Source organism: Amphiura filiformis, chromosome 3 (assembly GCF_039555335.1).
Source record: "Amphiura filiformis chromosome 3, Afil_fr2py, whole genome shotgun sequence".
Lineage (NCBI taxonomy): Eukaryota > Metazoa > Echinodermata > Ophiuroidea > Amphilepidida > Amphiuridae > Amphiura > Amphiura filiformis.
In genome coordinates this window covers 45,626,582-45,648,925 of record NC_092630.1, presented here as the reverse complement: position 1 = coordinate 45,648,925, position 22,344 = coordinate 45,626,582, and the positions used below count along the sequence as shown (strand labels likewise).

The window sequence follows — 22,344 nt, the reverse complement described above, 5'->3', positions numbered from 1 at the left end:
GTGTTACATATATATACAACAAAGAGATAGGGTTCAAATTAACAGGTGATGATGTTGTACAGGCGATGATCTTGAATTCATCCTAACCGCCACCTCAGAGGATGTTTAAAGACATTCCTATAACCCAATGGGGTTTCTGACCTTGTATGTCTGGCTTTTGTACACATGTGGCACAGTTAACCATACTTTGCATTGGGATTATGTGCAAATATCTGATGTTTTGATCTTTTTATTTAACATTCGAAACATTGAGACTAGTAATTATGAATAAAAATTAATGCAGTGGGTGAATGTGTTACAAGTCTCAACTATTAGCTCGTTGGCTGCAGTTTTAAAATTACCATTTTGTGTGTGTGGCAATGGGAACTTTGCCTTTAAAATTAGGTTATACTGATCAAATTTCCCAATCATAGTGCATTGTAGGAATGCCTTTAAGCCTCCTCTGCCGCCACCTATTTCACCTTTAGAGGTCACATTTATCACCAGCTCTTTAGTTCAGTCATGGGCAGTCCTGCTTCACCAATAGCAGCTAACATATTTATGGAAGCATTGGAACAGCAGATTTCACACCACCAAATAGTATATATGGTTGTGCGCCCTTGAATTTCACTTCTCAGAAAAACCCATTGATTCTGAATATAAGCATTAAAATGAGCAGAAATTTGCATAATTTTAGCCAAATTTGGATTGGTCATGATTAGTAATATTAATTCCTGCAAGTGTACCACAGATGGGAGAGATCGAATAACTTTTAATGATTTTAAGCAGCCTTTTCTTTACAGAAACACCGGCATGGTTTTGCATGAAAAATAGGAAATTCCCAGACATCGTAGACTTTGAGGGCCAGTCGTAAAAAATAATGACGGTCAACCTATATTTTTTCCCAGCCAGAGGGATCAGGCAAGGGCTGATTTCAACCATCATAGCTGTCGCTTAAAACTGAGTCGCTCCTGTGAAGAAAAAATGACGTTTTCTTAAGGCAAATTTAGCACATATCTCTATGGGACTCTGATTTGGTGGTGTGAGATCTGAATGGAGCTGTGTGTGTGAGTCTCAACTTTTGATTGAGCAAGTTAGCCCTGTGCCTAATTCGTGTTTGGATTCACCAAAGAAGTGCATTGACTGAATTTATGTAATTAAAGGCTAAAATTGAAGAGAACTGCAACATTTGCTACTAATATACCAGTGCTAAGGTGAGTTTATGACCCAAAATGTGTGTTTGAGTGAAAGATTCCATTTCAGTAGAGTGACTTAGGCCCATGCAATGTAATCATAATATTTTGTAAGCTTACATCATCAATGGCATGCAATGACTCAGTGCCAGATAGAGAAGACATTGCAGTATGGTGCTAGGGTACTGGTCGGAACTCATGAAATAGGTGCCTGGATCAGGTAAGCTTACGGTTTGTGGGTTGGTGGGGGGGGGGTAGGCTAATTAAGCTTATGATTCCACTACTGGTAACCCAGGTAATGTTTACAATCATGATGGTATGCAATGACTCAGTGCCAGATGTATAAGACATCAGTATATGGTGGCACGTGGGCTAGGGCACTGGTTGGAGCTCATAAAATGTGTCCATGGATCAGGTAAGCTTAGGGGGGTTAGACTTAAGATTTCACTAATAGGCCATATAATTCAACACTTATAATTCAGACATTGTGGTCATGTTCTTCTTTGTTTTTGTGTGTCTGCCTGGTTACTTGTCCCTCTTGACTGTAAATTGCTGAAAGCCTAAGTCTTGGTGAATTTTAACATGGTAATCACAATGCTATCTTCAGTAGATAGCAGATGTCTGAGACACAATGATTCTGCTTGAAAAAAAATTTAACCAGCTTCTTGCTCAAATTATGCTAAAAATAAGTTAATTAGATTAAAATAGTCTGAAATTAAGGATAATCAGAAACATGTTGCATCATTCAGATTTCACACCACCAAATAGTATATATGGTTGTGCGCCCTTGAATTTCACTTCTCAGAAAAACCCATTGATTCTGAATATAAGCATTAAAATGAGCAGAAATTTGCATAATTTTAGCCAAATTTGGATTGGTCATGATTAGTAATATTAATTCCTGCAAGTGTACCACAGATGGGAGAGATCGAATAACTTTTAATGATTTTAAGCAGCCTTTTCTTTACAGAAACACCGGCATGGTTTTGCCTGAAAAATAGGAAATTCCCAGACATCGTAGACTTTGAGGGCCAGTCGTAAAAAATAATGACGGTCAACCTATATTTTTTCCCAGCCAGAGGGATCAGGCAAGGGCTGATTTCAACCATCATAGCTGTCGCTTAAAACTGAGTCGCTCCTGTGAAGAAAAAATGACGTTTTCTTAAGGCAAATTTAGCACATATCTCTATGGGACTCTGATTTGGTGGTGTGAGATCTGAAGGTATGGCTCGACTACTCGATTGTAGACCGAAATTGTGGCTTCATTACAATGTACATGGATCCGGATGATGTTCTAGAAGATATAAACAAAGACGGCGTTCATCAGCTCACTGACCACATCAATCGCGTTGAACAAGTCCAGCTCCATCAGTTAGTTTATGTTTGAGCAAGAAATGCAAGGAAGTCTACCTTTTTTGGTACATTGAAGAGTCAAGCTTTTGGTCTACTGCAAACCAATGCACACCAACAAATACCTCAACAACCCGTCTCATCACCCCTGCATCAAAAACTTAAGTAATATGATCATTGTACCACAGGAAGGTTAATATAGAAGATGTGGAAAAGAGAAGAAAGTCCAGAAAGCCCTCCAAACTTGTGGTTATCCCAAATGGACTTTTGGAAAAGTAAAAAGTCAAATGGAAAGTGCCTAGCCAATGAAAGCGACAAAAAAAGAAAACCCCAGAGATTAACACCAAGAGTAAAGGTGGTTGAAAGGCGTCACTGAAAGAATATCCAGAGTGATGAAGAACTCAAACATTTCCACGGCAATAAGGCCATACAACACCCTCAGGAAACAAACGGTTCATCCAAAAGATAAGTGCGACTCTCACATCACCACTCGGGCAGTGTACAAGATTCCCTGCACAGCTCTGCATGAACTATGATTTATCTTAGGGCTCATATTGAAATACCCTACCATGTTTTCACACAGAAAGAAGGCAGGATTCCCCTCGCTAAGCGCGCGCCTCAGGAAAGCTCGGTCGTAAAACGGATGGATTATATGCATCAGTGATACACCCTGCCCAGGATTTTAACAAAAGAAGGTTAGCACAGGAAAGCTGCAGGATGGCGCACACCTTCCTGTGTAAGGGAATTTCAATATGAGCCCTTATATCAGAGAAACATGAAGGAAATTTGAAAGAACACAGAAGTGAAGTGAAAGAATCAGCAGCACAATGGTCACTAAAGCAGGTAGAAAGGAATTGTTAACAACCACACACAAGTCGGCCATACGGATCATGTTGTTGACAAGAATTATGTAATTGGATGGGGGAGGCTGAGGTCATTGACATAGAGCAAGATAGATATAAATGCTGGATAAAGGGGCTGTAGGAATAAGAAAGAGGAGGCATACCACTATGAACATAGATGAAGGACAGTATCAATTATCTCAATTTTTGGTGAGTTTCTGCAACAGGGATCAAGGAAAACCCTAGAAGGAAAACAAACTGGCAACTCTAATATTTACACTGGAAATCCCAGTAGCGTCAGTTGCTAATAGCTTTCGTCACTCCTCATCGAGTGTTGACAAAGGCAACAGTGTTTACTGAAATGCACAAAAGTAAGTGCATTTTATCTGGATCAGAAACAACAAACCTTGTTTGCTAAGTTTACTCTACCAATCATGATGAATTTGTTTGATCAGGATATCATCCTCTTTTCTAATTTCATATGCAGTCTAGAGATAGTGCATTCCAAAGAGAACACAAAGATGATGAAAATTATCAAATTAAATACCATATTTTATGCCAAAAATGTACTTGGGTTTGAGACAGATGGATGCCCTTCAAATCATCAGTTCCATTACCATTATTTGCTCATTTTATAGCAGAAGTTCAACAAATTTGTATCAGTATCAAACATACCTTTACATCCTACAGGTCTAAATCGCATTCCAACTAGCTTGGGATCATCAGGAGTCACAACATGGACTATAAGAGATCGAACTCGGATGGGTTCACCAGGAAAATAGTTGGTGATTTTTTTGTTCAGACGAGCACCTGCATAAAACTCCTGCAAATGGAATGGATCATCAAAAACAAAAGCAGGAATTAATGTATCGACGTTGAGCTGAAGCTTAATTTTAGACTTGCAAGTTTGACAGTCTGTTCTCAAGAAAACCAACAGCTTTATTGCCTTGTATCTGTGGAGCATTTTGAATCATTTTGGAAAATGATATATGATAGCTTACTACATGGACACTTGGATGTCAAAATTATATTATAGAGGGGCTATTTTAAAAACCTTAACCGAACCTTTACACACATACTGGTACACCCCCACATCCACCCCACATACATGTACATCCACCACCCCTTCCCTCTCACACACAACAGATTGCTATAAGTGCTATACATGTATGCTGTCAGCCAACAATGACAATAATAATTGATTCATAGTTGAATATTTAAATTTGCATTATTATAGAACCCTGTCTTCTGCAAGTACAATTTCTCCCAATTTTGGTCCCCGCAATACAATGTTAAAGCAATGCATCATCATGCATGACTTTTACATATTGGTTTGAACAATGCTTCTCAAAAGCCATGGATTCATTGTAACTTATTACTAAACAACTGAATGTACAATGTAAAACTTCATTGAAAAAAATTACTTACAGCTTCTTGTGCAACCCATTTTGTTGTTACAACACCCTCATCATCTACTTCTTCACACTCTACTTTGAAGGAATCCACACGCCTCTCAACATCTTGAATCAGACCTCGCATTTCAATGCCTGCCACAAAGGTTGCGCTGGTGAAAAGTGCCTAACAAATGAACAAAGAAGATCTGATGATCAAAGATAATGCTCTGTGCTTAAGCCATAGGCTTCAACATAGGATGTTTTGAGATATTTTCTTAACCCTAACACGCCTGAGTACTACAAAATACTACTTGATATATGCGCTGTTTGTGCGTGCATCCCACGTGGTGTGATGATGCAATCACCCTAAGTGATATATAGGCACGGTTTCAGAAATCACTCTTTTGTGCCGAATAGCTTGATAAATATAGCCATTCATTAAAGGCCCTTTCAGTGATTTCACAGGAACATTAAAAAAAATGGAAATTTGTCAGAGTTGCTTAGAAATAAAGAATAAGTCTACAGAATTTCATTAAACCACTTTTCCCTGAATACATCGACAAATTAGTCAAAAAACAGAAGTTTTAGAAAGGTTTTCTACTTCAACTCAGATCGACTCGAGAAAATCGAGATTTTCGTACAGTGCGCCACCAATCGACTGGAAAAACTTCCTTGTCCAGTGTTTCTAACACGGGGGAAGTAGAGTCTAAATTGATTTAAAACAGAGTAACAGACGCTTAATTTTTGTAGTAGAAAACAAAATAAGCAATTAAACGTCACCGAGGCAAACTAACGGTCAATTCAAATATGAAAAACAGTTAAAATTGTGTATTTTGTTTAAAATAGTAGCTACTGATGTAATAAGTAGTAGAAACAATACGCAACGCGTGTCGGTATGGTGGAGAGTGAGCTTCTTTCGATCTCGAGTCGGACTTTTTGTACTGTCAGTATCAAAAGTCCAGATTCATGTAAATGCTTTATTTTGTTTATAATACACGGCTTTCGATCGAACCACTAGCAGGCTATGTTAGCACATCTATGCCAATTACAAAGGTACCAAAATCTGAATTTTGATGATTTTTACGATCGTCCGGATGAGCAAATCACTGAATGGGCCTTTAAAAGAAAGCGCAGTGATTTATAGTGCGCTACGCAAAGGCACAATGCCTAGACGTTGATCCACAAGCCTCAGCACCATTTACAGATTGTAGCTGACCACCACGGCCCCACATCATTTACATGGATCGAATCCATGGGTTCCTACAGTCACCCATGGAAAACAGTGTACTGAATAGCTGTACACCATGTCCATATTGGCCAAGGGATGGTTTGTTTACATGGCAATAATTCCTTCAGAATAGGCAATACAGATTCCAAACATATAAAACTTACCTTATATCAGTTTTAGTTGCCCCTAATAACTCCAAATTGGAGTTATGTAAGCTATCCACCAGTGGAGCTTCTGCGACCCCTACGCAGAACTTCCGATAGTGGATTATCTGCGCACGGTGGACGCAAGGAATCCACAGTCGGATTTTCGGGCATGCGTGCAGTGAAAATCCCTCCGTATATAGTTCCGGTGGAGTAATTCTGCGACGGTCGCAGGGAATCCACGGACGGATTTTCAGATCACGTTTTGATCACCTCATGAATTGTTACTATTTAATATTACTCGCAGGGAATCCACGGACGGACTTTCAGTAGGACATATTATTTATATATATAGCTCCGGTGGAGTAATTCTGCGACGGTCGCAGGGAATCCACGGACGGATTTTCGGCGCACGTTTTAATCATCTCATGAATTGTTAAATGGTAGAAAGTATGAAATATTATTTATATATAACTCCGGTGGAGTAATTCTGCGCACCGTCGCAGAGAATCCATGGACGGATTTTCGGCGCACGTTTTTAATCATCTCATGAATTGTTATGATTTAATATTATTAAATGGTATAAAGTAAGAAATAATATTTTAGGGCCTATATGTTTAGAGACAGTTCTGCGCATCAAGTTTCATGTTTAAAAAACATGTTTAAAAAAATAACTTAGAAAGTAAGAAAAATTATATATATTTTTAGAGTCAGAACGGTGGAGTTTTTCTGCGCACGGTGGCAGGGAATCCACAGTCGGACTTTCGGCGCACGTGCGCAGAAACTCCCCTCCGTATATAGCTCCGGTGGATTAATTCTGCGCACGGTCGCAGGGAATCCACTGACGCACGATTTAATCATTTCATGAATTGTTATGATTTAATACTATTATGGTAGAAAGTAAGTAATATCATTTAGGCCTATATGTTTAGAGTCAGTTCTGCGCATCAAGTATCATGTTTAAAAAAATAGAAATATTATAGGCCCCCTATATATATTTAGAGTACGGAGGGGAGTTTCCGAGCACGTGCGCCGAAAATCCGTCCGTGGATTCCCTGCGACCGTGCGCAGAATTACTCCACCGAACTATATACGGAGGGATTTTCAGTGCACGCGCCGAAAATCCGTCCGTGGATTCCCTGCCACCGCGGCGCAGAATTACTCCACCGGAACTATATACGGAGGGATTTTCAGTGCACGTGCGCTGAAAATCCGACTGTGGATTCCTTGCGCGTCCACGTGCGCAGATAATCCACTATCGGAAGTTCTGCGTAGGGGTCGCAGAAGCTCCACTGGTGGATCATGTACATACATGCAAATTGACATGACAATTAATTCTATTTGCTCAATTTCATACCAAAATCAAGGAAAACATGGTTTTGTTATTGCAAAATAACATGAAAATGAGAAAGGTTATATCTGGTCATTTGCAGTAGGCCACTTCAGGTAATCAATATTGGTCCTTGAATTGCGTACCTGAGTGACTTTTTGCTCATTGTAAGAGTGATAGTGTTGTAAACTTGATTGCATAACATTAAGATTGCCAACTGACATCCTTTGTATTTGAGTTGTCTGATGATGGTATTAGAACTGTCATGGATGTAAACATTACACAAAATGTCAACAAAACATGCTACTGCAGAACTCTATGCCTGTATGTGTGTGTCTGACTCTGAGGGCCGATCTGAGGGCTGATGGCACACATTCGATGGGTGTACACATCATTCACCATTTAACAACAACTCAGGGACTTTGCAGCTTCAAGAGGGCACATCCTAGACATTCCATAATTGACCTTCGCAACCAGGATCAGCTCCCCTAGTTTCGTACAGGATACAACCAGTTAATTGCGTAATTTAAAAAAACTGCTCTAAGCAAGCATAAAAAACACTTCATTCTTCTAATGAGTGTTTTGAGACCCTTATCGCATATCCGCGTTTTGCTTTTCAAAACCACCCTAAATCTGTGTTTTCTTTCACATGGATGCGTCCAAGTATTATTGCAAGTGTGCCCCCAGTTCTCGCTATTTAGAGCATATGAAAATAGTTTCAATCACACCTCACACATACTGCATTGAATGATGACATTTATGGTTAAATATAGCCCATTATATAAAATGGCTACTGTTGTAAAGGATGGCATTTGGCAAAGCTTTACCTCTGGGTTTGCTGTAATGCTGTGTAAAGCAATGGGCCCAAAATATTTATTTAGCGGTACTTATTTACAATTTTGCAAGAATACATCAAAAGAGTAAACAAGCTAAGATGGCTCAATTAGCTTACAGCTATCAAAGCATTGTTGTTAATAAACCACCACGTTCATTTTAAATATATTCCAGCTCCATTCATGGTTGAGCAGTTTACTGTGGATGATTTACCTTATATATTATATATAATATTTAGCCTACACAGTACCCACCTTAACCCACATATCATTATCAGTATAAGCAGGTATCCACCCATGGAGGAGCTTCAACGCATTACCAGGGCTAACATCATCCAGGTCCGACAGCAATTTAGATGAAGCGTCCAAGGATAGGATCTCAGCATCTACCTGCTTGTTGCAGTGGATTTTAGTCACTGAATGAGTTAATGAAAGAACAAATGAATGAATGAATGAATGAACGAACGAACAACTGAATTAATAAACAAGCTAATTAATGAATTAGTGAATGAATAAATAAATAAATATATGATTTTGATATATAAAATTAATAAATATGAATCAATAAACCAATCAATCAATTAATCAATTAATGAAAGCCCAATAGTTTGATGACATCCTTAAACAAGTGTCCTGAGATGGTTAAAAAAGCTACTTAAAATATCAGTTAAAGTTCACCTTTCAGGTTGGGATATTTCAAACTTAAATTTTCGGGAAGGGGGGTCAGCCTCGTAATGAAAGCAGCTTTCATTGATAGAACATCATCAAACTTTTGGTTTTGTTCTGTTATGTATGAAAGTAAATGAATGAATAAACAAATAAGAAAACAAAACTTCATTCAACCAATCATCCAAAGAGTAAGTTTAAAAAACCTCTTTGCCTCACATGCACAAAATAGTTATAAATAAGGAAACCAATGCAACACAAAAATACCCCTCCCGCCATTAACTTATCAATAAGTGTCACTGTTGTTTGATGTGATCATTTAATAATGTTTCTTACAAAACGTTAAACAATTTCCAATTCTAAACTTTTACAATACCAACAGCTATACACTAATAAACACATATATTTTTAGCTATTGTTAACTTATAGGCCTATATTCATTTTGTTATAAAATGTTCATCTTTATCTGCCTTATTGTGGTAAATGTGATTCTATAAACTGTTGTGTGCAAATTGAGGGCACTATTTACATAATATTTTAAATTTAATTTAGCACAATAATATGAGTTATTCCTTTTATTTCATGATAAAAAGTAGTTTGTGCATGGACATTTACAATTCTGAAAGTTTTAAATTTAAAAAATAAATTTGAAACTTGTTGTTTGCAGTCAACTCCCGCATGGTGAGAGTTAAAAGTGAACTCCTTTTATGTATTTTCACTCCGAAATGAATGTGAAGTCCTCTGTCAAATTAGGAACTTTGAAGGCACATTCTTATTCAATGGGTGCGTCTTGTAAAGAATTCACGTAATTTGATTGGTTTTCGGTGTATAATATCTCACAATAGTTGATAGTGATATTAGTCAGGCGCGCACGCCATAACAATGCACGCTTGTTGCTCCTCAATGATCGTAGCGATAATGCGTTCGCGTAATACATGTGCGAGAACTAAGAACGCGATTCGGCGGCTTAGATGTTCGTGATGGTTTCGTTCATTTAAAACAACGGGATGTCCTCACAAAAGTAACTTTATTTTTTTCTGAAAAGGGCAGTTTTTCTCGCAAAAATTACATTAAAACTGAATAAGAATGAGAATAAATGATAGGATTTGTTCTTTTGCCTATCCAGTTTCGTTTCATAATGGATGGGCTGGCCTGTATTTTGTGTATTTGTTGCTGGCGTAGCCGTTATCCACTACGAAAAAAATATTGGCCAGCCCATCCATTATGACACGATATTGATAGGCAAAAAGACAAAATCTATCATTTATTCTCTAATTATAGCACATGTCCACTAAAAGGCGGACCTTTTATTGGTGGGTAGAGGGGTGCTTTAACCATCCTGGTTAGGCCAAAAAAAAAAGGTTTGTCTCACGAGAAATTTAAAAATAAATGCGAAATGCGATTTAAAAAAAAAAAAATTTTCCCGACTTTTTCATGGTATTTTGAGAAAAAGTCTGATTTTTCGCCGATTTTTCTGGAAAAAACTATAAAATTTTTTTTTTTTTATTTAACAAAATTTCTGCATTTCTTTTTTTGTCAAATCGTCTTGATTTTACAAAGCAGCAGCCGCAAGCTTTGAGACGAACCTTTTTTTTTTTTTGGCCTTATGTGTCTGAGAATAGGGGCTTGCTAGAAGATATTTGCTTTTTAATGGAATCACATGGGGAACAGTTGCTTAACCACCATACTTATCACATAACAGGGCAACCAATGCTTATATAAAAATGTTGTCTGGCCATGACACTCATTAGCCTATTATCGCTGCATTTTGTATTTGGACATTTGGTACATTTCTGATTGGACACCACGAATCAGCCGTAAAGTCGGCCCCTGGTCAATTTCGTATTTAGAAAATATATATCATAAGCTTTAAAATGGTATATCATTTGACTTCAAACGATATCCAGAAGCAGGGTTATGGTTTGTTGAACTCTGTTCTTTCAACAAAATTGTACCTTTCTTTGGTTCTACATGTGTCTCTTTTTCCATATTTCTGGTAATATATATCAAACAATCATAATTGGCGGTCATTTCAAATCACCCCTAAATCAACGAGGTTCAGGAATGTCCTCTCATTGTAAATTGTTGGTTATACATATACATACCTAGACAAAATACAATGCTTTGTTATCCACCACTTGAACAGGAATTAGCCAAAGTAAACAAAGAAAAGAACTATTTATGGATTCTATAGAAAGCTTATAATTATTATCCTCTTCAGCAATAGAATTATTGATTAGTTTAAACAGTGTTTGATGAGATACTTGTTGCACCGAATTGAGATACCTATGAATACGACCTTTCAGCACATTTTACACTGAATACAATTTGCCGTCATTCGTAGTGTCCAGTCACATTTAAGAGCTAAATATTGTCCGCACAACTAGTGCGGCCTTGTATTTGTTTGTTTTTACACTTTTGATTCCTAATTGACATCCTCAACCCCAATGAAATTCATCAAAGACCACACTTTATCCACACACAAATCATCTAAATGCCATCAAGATGTTGTGCATGACTAATCAACCATCAATACACCACCAGTATCAACCGATACGCATCAGTGCTAAAAGCAATATATGCTGGCATCACTGGTCTATTATTGTGGAGTTAATTTAGTCAATTAGACAGCCCTGGTTGCTATGGCTCTTGCAACTTAATATATTAATTCTCAAACTAGGTTACCTGATAGGAGACTTATTTTGTTCCATCAGAATTCATACTGATAATAAATGATTCAAAAATATACTGTATTTGATCTAATTAGAGCTCCTCCCCTAATAAGTACCTCCACAACAACTTTTGTGCACCCAGTACTTTTTCAGAGCAGAGAGTGGGCGGGGGGGCAAAGCAACTTTCAAGGAGCAAACCAAGATGAAAATGGTCAAAAAATGGGCTAAAAGTACAAAAAGGCCTAAAATTCTTCAACATCAATCAAGGCAGCCAGCATCCTGCAGGGAGGACAAGGAGTGGGGGGGGTACTCAGTACAAATGACCATACGGGGACGTGCCGCAAATATGGGTAGCATTTTCAGCCTTTTGGTATATCAATGACCCCTTTTTCAAAGCCTATTTTGGTATATGAGTGGGTCCTTTTTTCAAAATTTTCTCAATTTTTTCGGAAAATAGCCGAATTTTTCCTTAATCTAGCCAAAATTGTCAAAATTTTCCCAAAATTTTGGGAAAATTTGTAAAAACTAAGACAATTTGGGTTAAATTCGGCCAAAAATTTTGACTTTTGGTATATCAATGGGTCCAAATTCCTTGAAAAATTGGTATTATGGGTCCACTTTCAAATTCTCAGCGGCATGTCCCTACCAAAACCAAACTTGGGGGCAAGTCTTCCTACATGGGGCAGCTTCCCCCACTGGCTACACCACTAAATCTATCTATATATCTGTATCAAATGGTTAATAATAATCTCATTTGTACCCTTCACTATATAACTATGAAATTATATAAGCCCAAAAGCATGACTTATTTTAACACCAGAGCACTAATTAGGTCAAATAGATACTCTCTGACAAAGAACTAAAATGAGTAAAAATGCCATGATGCACTCAATTACAGTACTTCAAATATACTAATTAACATGGCAGCGTTCAAACATAAATTTTATATTGCTAAATATTTTTTATGCTGCCTTGAATTCTTATCCTGTGGCAATATGACAATTTCATTATTATTTTAGGAAATCACCTTGTCAAAAAATATAATTATAAGAGCATTTTCCTAAAATAATCTGTAATGTATATTGCAATAGTATAGATTTTCCTAGGTTATTGTTTGATTTATGTTGCAATTATAGTTCTTTGATGTATTCCGACCCAGGGACTATTTGGAAGATAAAATAATTAAAGTTCCTGATACACAATAAAAATAAATAAATATGCAGATGATGTTGTAGATCAACTGTTTATTAATGGCAGATGTAGATGGAGTATAACAGTTTTGCGGATTGAACTTTTATAGATGGAAACTTATACAGAGCAGTGACTTTAAAATGTTACCAACTATATTAGTGTATATGGCTTAAGGTGGCGGGATATCAATTAACCTTGTAAAAGTTTTCACCCTCTCTCTCATATTTGCTACTGCTATCAACTAACTATATCTAATGTATTCTCTCTATACTAATTTATATTAGATATTTCTTCTTTATCTTCCGAAGATTCCAAAATCTACCCTTATATTAATTAATGCTCTCTTAAAAGACCAGTAAGGTGATCCTGAGTAAGGTGATCCTGGTGCTGGTTACATTTATAAAATTGCACTCAGTGTATGTAGTTGACACATAAGTGGTATTTTTATTTATTTTATTTTATTATTAGAACATACGCTTTTATATCAGCGGCACACGTCTACCCGACGGTGCGTTCACAAAATTACAAAGTAAAACAAGAAAACACAATAAATCAACAAACATAAAACATGGCAAAATGTTAATGAGTACAATATTATCGATCCACTAGGCACAATCCCATTTACATGATCACGAGCAGGAAGCGGTGCAATGGCAAAAGCGGGAACCTACATCGTAGGTGGAGGGCGCGCATTTAACAAACATACCAGAGCACAAGCATTCAAATATGGCTGAGGAAATAAAGTGTGATTGTGACTTGTGGAACAACAAATTTACTCCAATACAAAACATAATTTACACAGCAATTACGCAAAATGTACAATGTACATATAAAAAATTAAATTACTTGCATGGCTATCTTAAAAAACTTAATTTGTGAGTATCATCAAGCAAAATCAGTCTGAAATTTGGCATATTCAATTTTCAGTTTTTTACATTATTGCATAAATCATTTACAAAGCTACATTCTACAGAAAACCCTATTGAAATTAAACATTTATTGAAGTGTTTCCAAAACAATATGCAACAAAAGAAATTATTGTCTTTGTTTGGCTATATCTGAAAATCAATATATCCAACTTCCGACTGATTTTGCTTTGATCACATCACATATTTTTACATAATTTATATACCTTTACCTGATGAGAGAAGGTAGTTATAACCTCCTCGAAACAATTTTTTGTCGGAATAAGAATTTGGTGAAAATGAACTCTGTCTAATCAATTTTTATTTTGAATCATGAACATTGCTCCTTTACTTATTAAAATTAGCACTTTCTGAAAATAATTTGGTTTATAACCTTGTACCTTTACATTTATGTAGCTATATCTCAATTGAATGCTATTATCAAGATGCATATTTCTGCATTTGATATGTTTTTTCTTCAATTGACCTCTGGATCTCATAGAAGAACAGACATATATGTACTGTACTTGTTTTAATCACTTAAAAGGAGTAATTCAGTTTACAGAAGAAAAACATGTGATAAACATAAATGTCAATGTCATGAATCTGTCATTTCTATTGTATGTATTTGAATGGGGCTTCAACTTTGTCAATACTGCATTTCCTTGTTTTTTGCCACATTTTCATTAAAAAAATCTAATGACAATTTCAATGACTTATCCTTCACTTTTTGGACTTTTAGGCAATTTACAAACAATTTTAATTTTTTACACCTTCCCTGGGATCACTGCATGGGCTTTTAATTCCAAAAAGTACTGATTAAAATTTGACTTTTATTGCCAATTTGAACTAACTACAGGATTTGGATTTAGCTATGTTTCATTTGGCAAAACAAAATAATATTTTTTTAATCTCAAAAACTTAGTTCTGGAATCAGGAGTAGTTAATGCTCTCTGTGCTGATGGCCATAGACTTTAACATTCAAAAAGCCAACAACACCCTTGTCGCACTGGGTGACACACGCTGGGGAGTCTTAGGATCTGCTTGGAATGTGTCCCGGAACAGTGGTGTAGATTTCTTTTTGACATTGGGGGATGGGATTGGAAAAATGGTCTTGAAGTATAGTGAATACAGCACTTTTTGGCGACAAAAGAAGTTTATGGTACAAATGCACTTTTTATTTATTTGACATTATAATGTAATCAATATGAACATTTTATGTGCTTTTCTTTATGCATTAATATCAATATATTTTGTAATTGGTAACACCAACTATATGATTTATTACTGTTCGTATCTTGATCTGCAATATTATATACTACATTGAATTATTAATACAATTTTATAAATACCCTTGTAATTAACTATTATTTATTATTCATTATAAGATGATTGATGAATACATGATTAAACAAATTAATGAACACTACGAAGGGGGGGGGGTTCAACTGGCATAAGGGCTCATATTGAAATTCCCTTACACAGGAAGGTGTGCGCCAGCCTGCAGCTTTCCTGTGCTAGCCTTCTTTTGTTAAAATCCTGGGCAGGGTGTATCACTGATGCATATAATCCATCCGTTTTATGACCGAGCTTTCCTGAGGCGCACGCTTAGCGAGGGAATCCTGCCTTCTTTCTGTGTGAAAACGTGGTAGGGTATTTCAATATGAGCCCTAAAACATATCTGTGTTTACGCTAAAATGACTTCAGGTAATCATAGATCCATCCTTTGCACTTATTTTTACCGCAACACCTTACTAGAGGAGTGCCAACCATCAAAAAAAAAAAGAGGGGGTGGTTGATGAGACCCATCATCTTTTGCTCTTGTAAAACTTTTGCAAGCGATTCATATTTAGGAGACAATCTGGTGAAAATCATATTTTTATAGAATTTTTACCCAAAAATAATTTTTTACCCATAATTTTTACCCTTCGTCCATGTTACAAAATATGGTTTAGTAGATGAGGATTAATCTCATATGCTTGCAGACAAGAGGCCTGCAGCATGAGGTGGGCTTTTCATGGGTATGGTGAAAACTGATATATTGGGCAAAATGAGTCATAACAGGCCTGGTTGAGAAGATGTATAAAATTGCCTAACTTTGCAGTGTAACAAACAAAGCTGACAAGTCCCATGCCTGCGCTGGTAGGTGCATGCATGATCATCAGAAGGGCAATTCCATGTTACTCGCGTTACATTTTTGATAAAATCAGCACATTCAATGTCATATAAATACAATTGAACAAGGAGTTGGTTTATTCATCTTCTCTCCACATGTACTTACTGACCCAATGTATCAAATCACATAAACTTTAATTTTGTAAATAACTAGATGAAACATTTATTAGCACAAAATGTGATTGTGACTCGCGTTAAGAAAAATTACACCTTCAAAATTAGGCTTTTACTTGTTCAATATTTCTCCTCAAACAAACAGCTGCAGACAAAAGTTTATACCACTAAGTAATTACCTTATATCTCAGCTGTATTACAGAAACAAACACCAAGTATATTTGAGATTGGTATTCTTAAAATGGCCAACTTTAGCTAAATTGATGCGTGACTCGCGTTACGTGACTCGCGTTACGCTCACTATTTTGATTACATGGTCCCACTTTGAAAGCTTTAAACACACTCAATTTCATTTCCATTGTGGTCAGTTTTACTTTAAATAGCACTATAAAAATACTGTAATTCAGCATTAAAAAGGACCCTCTTCTCTGGGGTGGGGTGGTGGTGTGGTGGAGTGGGGTGGTGGTAATGGGGGCTAATGATGGAAATTTGAATAAGAATACAATTTTCATATACATTTATTACATAAAATGCATTGAAAAACTGTATGGAAACATTCATATACACCAGGCACAAAAAGAAACTTGTCAGTTATAGTCATCCTTGCTGTTCAACAACCTGATCATTTTGGATTATTCTGAAATATACATTTTGTTAATTGGACTTTGCTTGACACCCTGTTCGTAAAAATTGAACAAGAATTGACCACGACATGCGCCTCCAAACTCTCAAACCCCAAAATTAAAAGTTGCAATTTCAACGATTTTCAATGGGATGCATTGTTGTGTTGTACACAAGCACCACGGGCCGATCAATAAAGCACACAGTGTAACAGGCACAATTGAATCGTTAAAATTGCAACTTTCGATTTGGGGGGTTTGGAGGCACATATCTTGGTCAATTCTTGCTTGATTTTCATGAACAGGATGTCAAACGAGAAAGCAAAATCCAACTAACAAAATGTATATTTCAGAATAATGCAAAATTATCAAGTTGTTGAACAGCAAGGGTGACTATAACTGACGAGTTTTTTGTGCCTGGTGTATATGCAAAACTGATATAGACCATTTAAGGTTTGCAAAATGGGTTCCTAAAAATTTTCCAAATGTGCAAAGAGGGGTAAGGATTTTTTGGCAGGCCGAGAAGAGGATCAAGCAATTTATGGCAGGCTGAGAGGGGAGGTCTGCTTATTGCAGAGCCCCTAGTAGCAAAATATAAAAGGCTGCCGCTGATCAATGTGGAACACATTCCCCAGACTTGATTTATTCATCTTCCCTTCACATGTATCAAATCACGTAAACTTGTAATGTGAATTGTGAATAACTCTATGTAACGATGTAACATTGATTGGCAAAAATGTGGTTGTGACTTTTGTTACTAAAATTACCCCTTCCAAATTGAGCTTTTACTTATTCAATATTTCTCATCAAACAAGAAGCTGCACACAAAAGTTGATACCACTAAGGTAATTACCTTTTACTGCAGCTATACTACAGAAGCAAACATTACGTACATTTGAGTTTGGTATTTTTAAAATGGCCAACTTAGTGCGTGACTCGCGTTACGTTACGTGACTGTTACACTCACTATTGATAACACAGCCCAATTTGAAAGCTCTAAACATGCTCTATTTAATTTATATTGTGGAATTCAACTTTAAACATGACCTTCTGTTCTGGGGTTAGGTGGAGAAACTGGGGTGGAATGGTGGTAGTAGGGCGTTTATAATGGGTGTTTATAATGGAAAGTCAAATAGTGAATTTGAATTCACAAATAAAAAAAAAAACTGTTTCCAGTCCTGCAATTTGTTAAGTGATGTACAATAATTATGAGTCCTGGGAGGGTAAAATTGGGAGGAGAAGTTTTAGTGATTATTTATGGATTATTTTCTAGCCCTACTGTATAGAGAGCTGTATAATATGTGTGACTCAGCGTTACAATATCGTGACTCATGGCGTTACATTGTGACTCGCGTTACCATTTTGAATAGTCTGTCTCTGGTGGTACAGTTGTAGCAAACCAAAAACCTTATGAAATAATTATGAATTATGACCCAAACCAGGAGGAAAATGAAAGGGAACATTTATAATCCTTTAGATTTTTTACTGCATTAAAAAGTTGTTCTTTTTGTGACTCGCGTTACATGCTTAACATTATACAACTTGCCGTGCCATCCTGACCATTACCAACACAGCTTCCTAATTTTTATTTTTATTTTGACAAATTATGTATCAAACAACACTATCACAAAAAAGAGTTGTTTTTGTTCCATATATTAATGAGAAAAAAAATTAATTACTTTTGACTATCTGCTATTAACAAAATGTAGGAAAATACATTAAATTCTTCAAATCAATGAAAAAAAAGTACTGCAGCTGATATTCATTTGAAAATTTCTTTTTTGTTAACTTTAAAGGGTGTATAATCAAAATATATCATCAATCATTGCCAATTGCAAAGTTCATATTTTTGAAAAAATGTCACTTTAACATGGAATTGCCCAGAAGATAAGCAGTGGAAATAAGAAAACAATATGAATGCTCAAATTGGATCTTGACACCTACAAAAACCAAACGTGTAATAAAGATATGAAATATGTCAAATAAACAAAAGCTTATGAAATATTATAACGGTAATTACCATAATTGATGATGACATACCTTTTATTACTACATTACAATGTAGCAACCATGGGCCTCTTTTTGGAAATATAATGTTTTGACATTCAATAGGATAAAAAAGAGCCATTTCTTTTAAAGTTGTATGATGCATGACTGGGTTTTGTTAAATACAATTTTATTGTATTAGATTGTAATATGTTTCCATGACAACTAATGCCCTTGCACTTGTTGAAATTTAATGATGTTGCAGTACAGTAGCACTTCTTGATATTTATTGAAGCGCTCTGTTATATATTCAATTCAATTTTCAATTCAAAGTAGTTTATTCACATATGCTTAAATTCCGTCTTACATAGCAACCACATAGTAACAAGGCACTTATGATAACAATATAGTAATATAAATAAAAAAAGGTACAGAATAATATATTCAAACATGTTATACTTTATAATGTATCTTATACAGGTGCACTCCAAGGGTAAAAATAAGAGCTTTTATGTTGAATTATTCAAGTTTCAGTCTTATTAATTGGGATGTGAAGAAGTGTAATCCCGAGGTAATCACATGTCAACAAAATTAATTTAAAGTGTAGACACAAACAGCATGTTTCTTTCATTTTATTGTATTTTATCAAGGTTTTAAATATCATATCTTCACACTGAATTTTAATTACAGTTTTCAGCCAAATGTGTCATTTAAAATACGTAATTTAACAATTTTGCTTGATCAGATTAATATATTGTTCTGTTTACATCTTTGATATATATTTATCTTGAAGATTCAATGGGCAACAAATATCGTCACTTTTCGTCAGACTGCTACACTAATTGCTTAAGTCATTTTTTGTAATTTTGAGAACAAAGTACAAAATAAGGTTCAAGCTTGCATTTAAACATATTTATTCACCAATCTTTGCACAAGAACAAATGATAATGATACAAATGAAAGGGAATAATCCAAAATAATTAGAGTGATTACGTAACTGATGCATGCTTGAATCACATTTTGGTCTTTGTTCTCAAATCTGCAAAAAATGACGTAGGCAATTAGCGTAGCAGGCTGACGATATGAGGTTGTATACATATCCACAATGTCAGCCATGTGTGTTACTTTACAGGGTATACAATCATGACAGAGTCATCCCATCCTCATTTAAAAACCAAATTTCTCCAGGGTACCTTTACGGGGAATTCCAATGAAAATACAATCAAGCAGGTGGTACATTCACTACATTGTAGATATGAATGGTTGTAGAATGCTAACACCTCAGCAGGGCTGTCAACTCTCACGCATTGGCCGTGAGTCTCACACATTGGGTCACTTTCTCACGGTCTCACGCCAAGGTAGTATAATCTCATGCCTAAAATCCCCGAAAAATGTCCTTGAAACGCTTTAGGCATCTTGAATGAAATCAAAAGTGTATTTTTAATGTGGATAAAAATGTTCAATATTTGGAATTAGAAGAAAGCTGGGCCATCAATTAACACTTTTCCTTCCCCACCCCCCCATCATTCAATGTTGCGACACTTTGGAGACACGCTGAACACATTTGCACGTTTCAACATTGCACGGGGGAGTGGGGGACTTATTTTCCCCTAAAGACGCTGTAATGTTTCAAGACATATTTCGGGATTGTAGGTATTCAATCTCACACAAAAAGCTTGAAAATGAGTAAAATCTCACGCATCTTCAAAATAATTTGTTGTCCCTACCACCCCCCTCCCGCTTTTTCTTGAGGGCCGTTTCACGGGTCAAAATGAACATTGTAGTCAGCAAATCCTGGTACGCCTCTGTCTCACGCCAAACAATTCCAAAAAGTTGACAGCCCTGCACCTTAGCTATTTGGTTTTTCACAATATGATAGTAATGGAAAGAAACAACCAAATGTTCGTAAGTTTTCGTCCGTTACAATTTGTTTTTACAGAATGACAAAATATGCATCACCTCTTCCACAAGTCTGTTAATCTCTCACACAAGACAAGCCACCACATGCTTGATTGGGCATTGAGTATGTGACTGACTTCATTTCGCAAATGAGATGCTTATCCTAGGCCACAAAAAAAAAGGCCCGTCTCAAAGCTTGCGCGCGCATTTGTAAAATCCCACGATTTGACAAAAAACAAATGTGGAAATTGTTTTTATTTCAAAAAAAAAAATTTTTTCATAGTTTTTTCCAGAAAAAATCGGCGAAAATCAGACTTTTTTCTCAAAATACCATGAAAAAAAGTCGGGAATAAAATAAATAAATAAGAATCGCATTTCGCATTTGTTTTAAATTTCTCGTGAGCTTTGAGACAAACCTTTTTTTTTTTTTTGCCCTATAGTATTTTATTACTTCTTGGTTTAGTCACATAATTAACCCAACCTTAATGTTAACTATATGTGCACGTACCTTTTTCTGGTATGGTTGAATTGGGACGTTTGCCAGAATCCAGATCTGTTTTACCTTCACAAACTTGCATCTCATCATTGCAGTTATAAGTATAATCTGGTTGTCCACAGGACACACCAACTTCAGCACCAACATCCAAACCTGATAAAAAAGGGTACATGTAAATGAATTCTGTACCATGTAATATAGTCTGATAATGATTAGTCAGGTTCCTTTATATCAATTTGCAAAAGTATACAAAAAGTCCCAAAATTTAAGAATAAAACATGCAAATGCAGCCTATTTTGGGCCATTTTGGACTATTCCTGCCACTGTGCATCCCAGGATTTCTGCTCTAAATTCCATACATGTATACATCATACACGCTAAGCTTCCAAATATGAGCTGTTAAAAGCTACCTTTTTTAATTAAAGAAGTTCCACCAATTCTGGTATGAAGAGCAATACTAATTTCTTACGATAACCAATGAAATACTCTGTGTTAATCATAGAAATAGAAGGGGAATCCAGACTCTCTACTGCCCTGTATACTACCACCATCAGCTATAGGTATATTAGGTCATTCTTGGCCAAGCAAGAATGTACCTGTTGCATCCAGTGTACTTAGTAAATACACAGTGCAGGACGCGTGCATGCAATCTTTTGGATTACCTTATATGTGTGTTTATGTATCGTGGAGCTACAAGCATGCCGAGTATTCCAGCTTGACCAAGAGTTACCTAATATACCTATGGATACCTATCTTACATATTGTAGCTTACCTATTACGTTGAGTTTGTTCTCAACACAAGCTAAAGCAACATGGTACCAACCACCATATTCATGTGTAGAATTGGTTCCTGTACACAAATTTTCAGGTTCCACGTAATAATCAGCGATATTGGAAACCATAGGTGATGCTGTAGATGCAGGCATTGGTGTAGTATGTTCATGATAGTTGTCATAATAGCTTATCCAAGATCCAATGTGTTCCTGAAAAAAAGTAAACATTATTATGTTCCTATATTGCACTGTACTACTCATTAATACACACAAACACCCCCTACTACAATCACCTCCAAACATGGACACTGTTTAGGACTATGCAAATGTGGACGTCTGAATCGACATACCAAGGACGTTTTGCGCCATTTTGTTTGTGTATTTTTGTGGCTATGGAATTTAACCTAGCAACTGCAGACATTATATCTCATATAACGATTGAGGATGTATTTTGCAAATACATTATACATGTATTTGCGGTCGTTTACATACCTCCAGAAACCGAGGACGGTCCCCCATTGCCGAGTGGTCCACAGTTGGAATGTGAAAAGTGTG

General features: G+C 36.2%; 1 protein-coding gene across 2 annotated transcripts in view; it reads right to left on the bottom strand.

Annotated features, from left to right (window-relative positions):
- The window catches only part of LOC140148596 (uncharacterized), a 77,789-nt gene that overhangs the window by 43,572 nt on the left and 11,873 nt on the right, over nucleotides 1-22,344 (bottom strand). For both annotated transcript variants that reach the window (XM_072170604.1, XM_072170605.1), the window contains exons 4-8: nucleotides 21,789-21,999; nucleotides 21,029-21,169; nucleotides 8,548-8,708; nucleotides 4,793-4,942; nucleotides 4,040-4,187 (exon numbers count right to left, since the gene is read on the bottom strand). In XM_072170604.1, coding sequence (XP_072026705.1) covers nucleotides 4,040-4,187; nucleotides 4,793-4,942; nucleotides 8,548-8,708; nucleotides 21,029-21,169; nucleotides 21,789-21,999 — 811 coding nt within the window. The remainder of the gene's footprint in view (nucleotides 1-4,039; nucleotides 4,188-4,792; nucleotides 4,943-8,547; nucleotides 8,709-21,028; nucleotides 21,170-21,788; nucleotides 22,000-22,344) is intronic.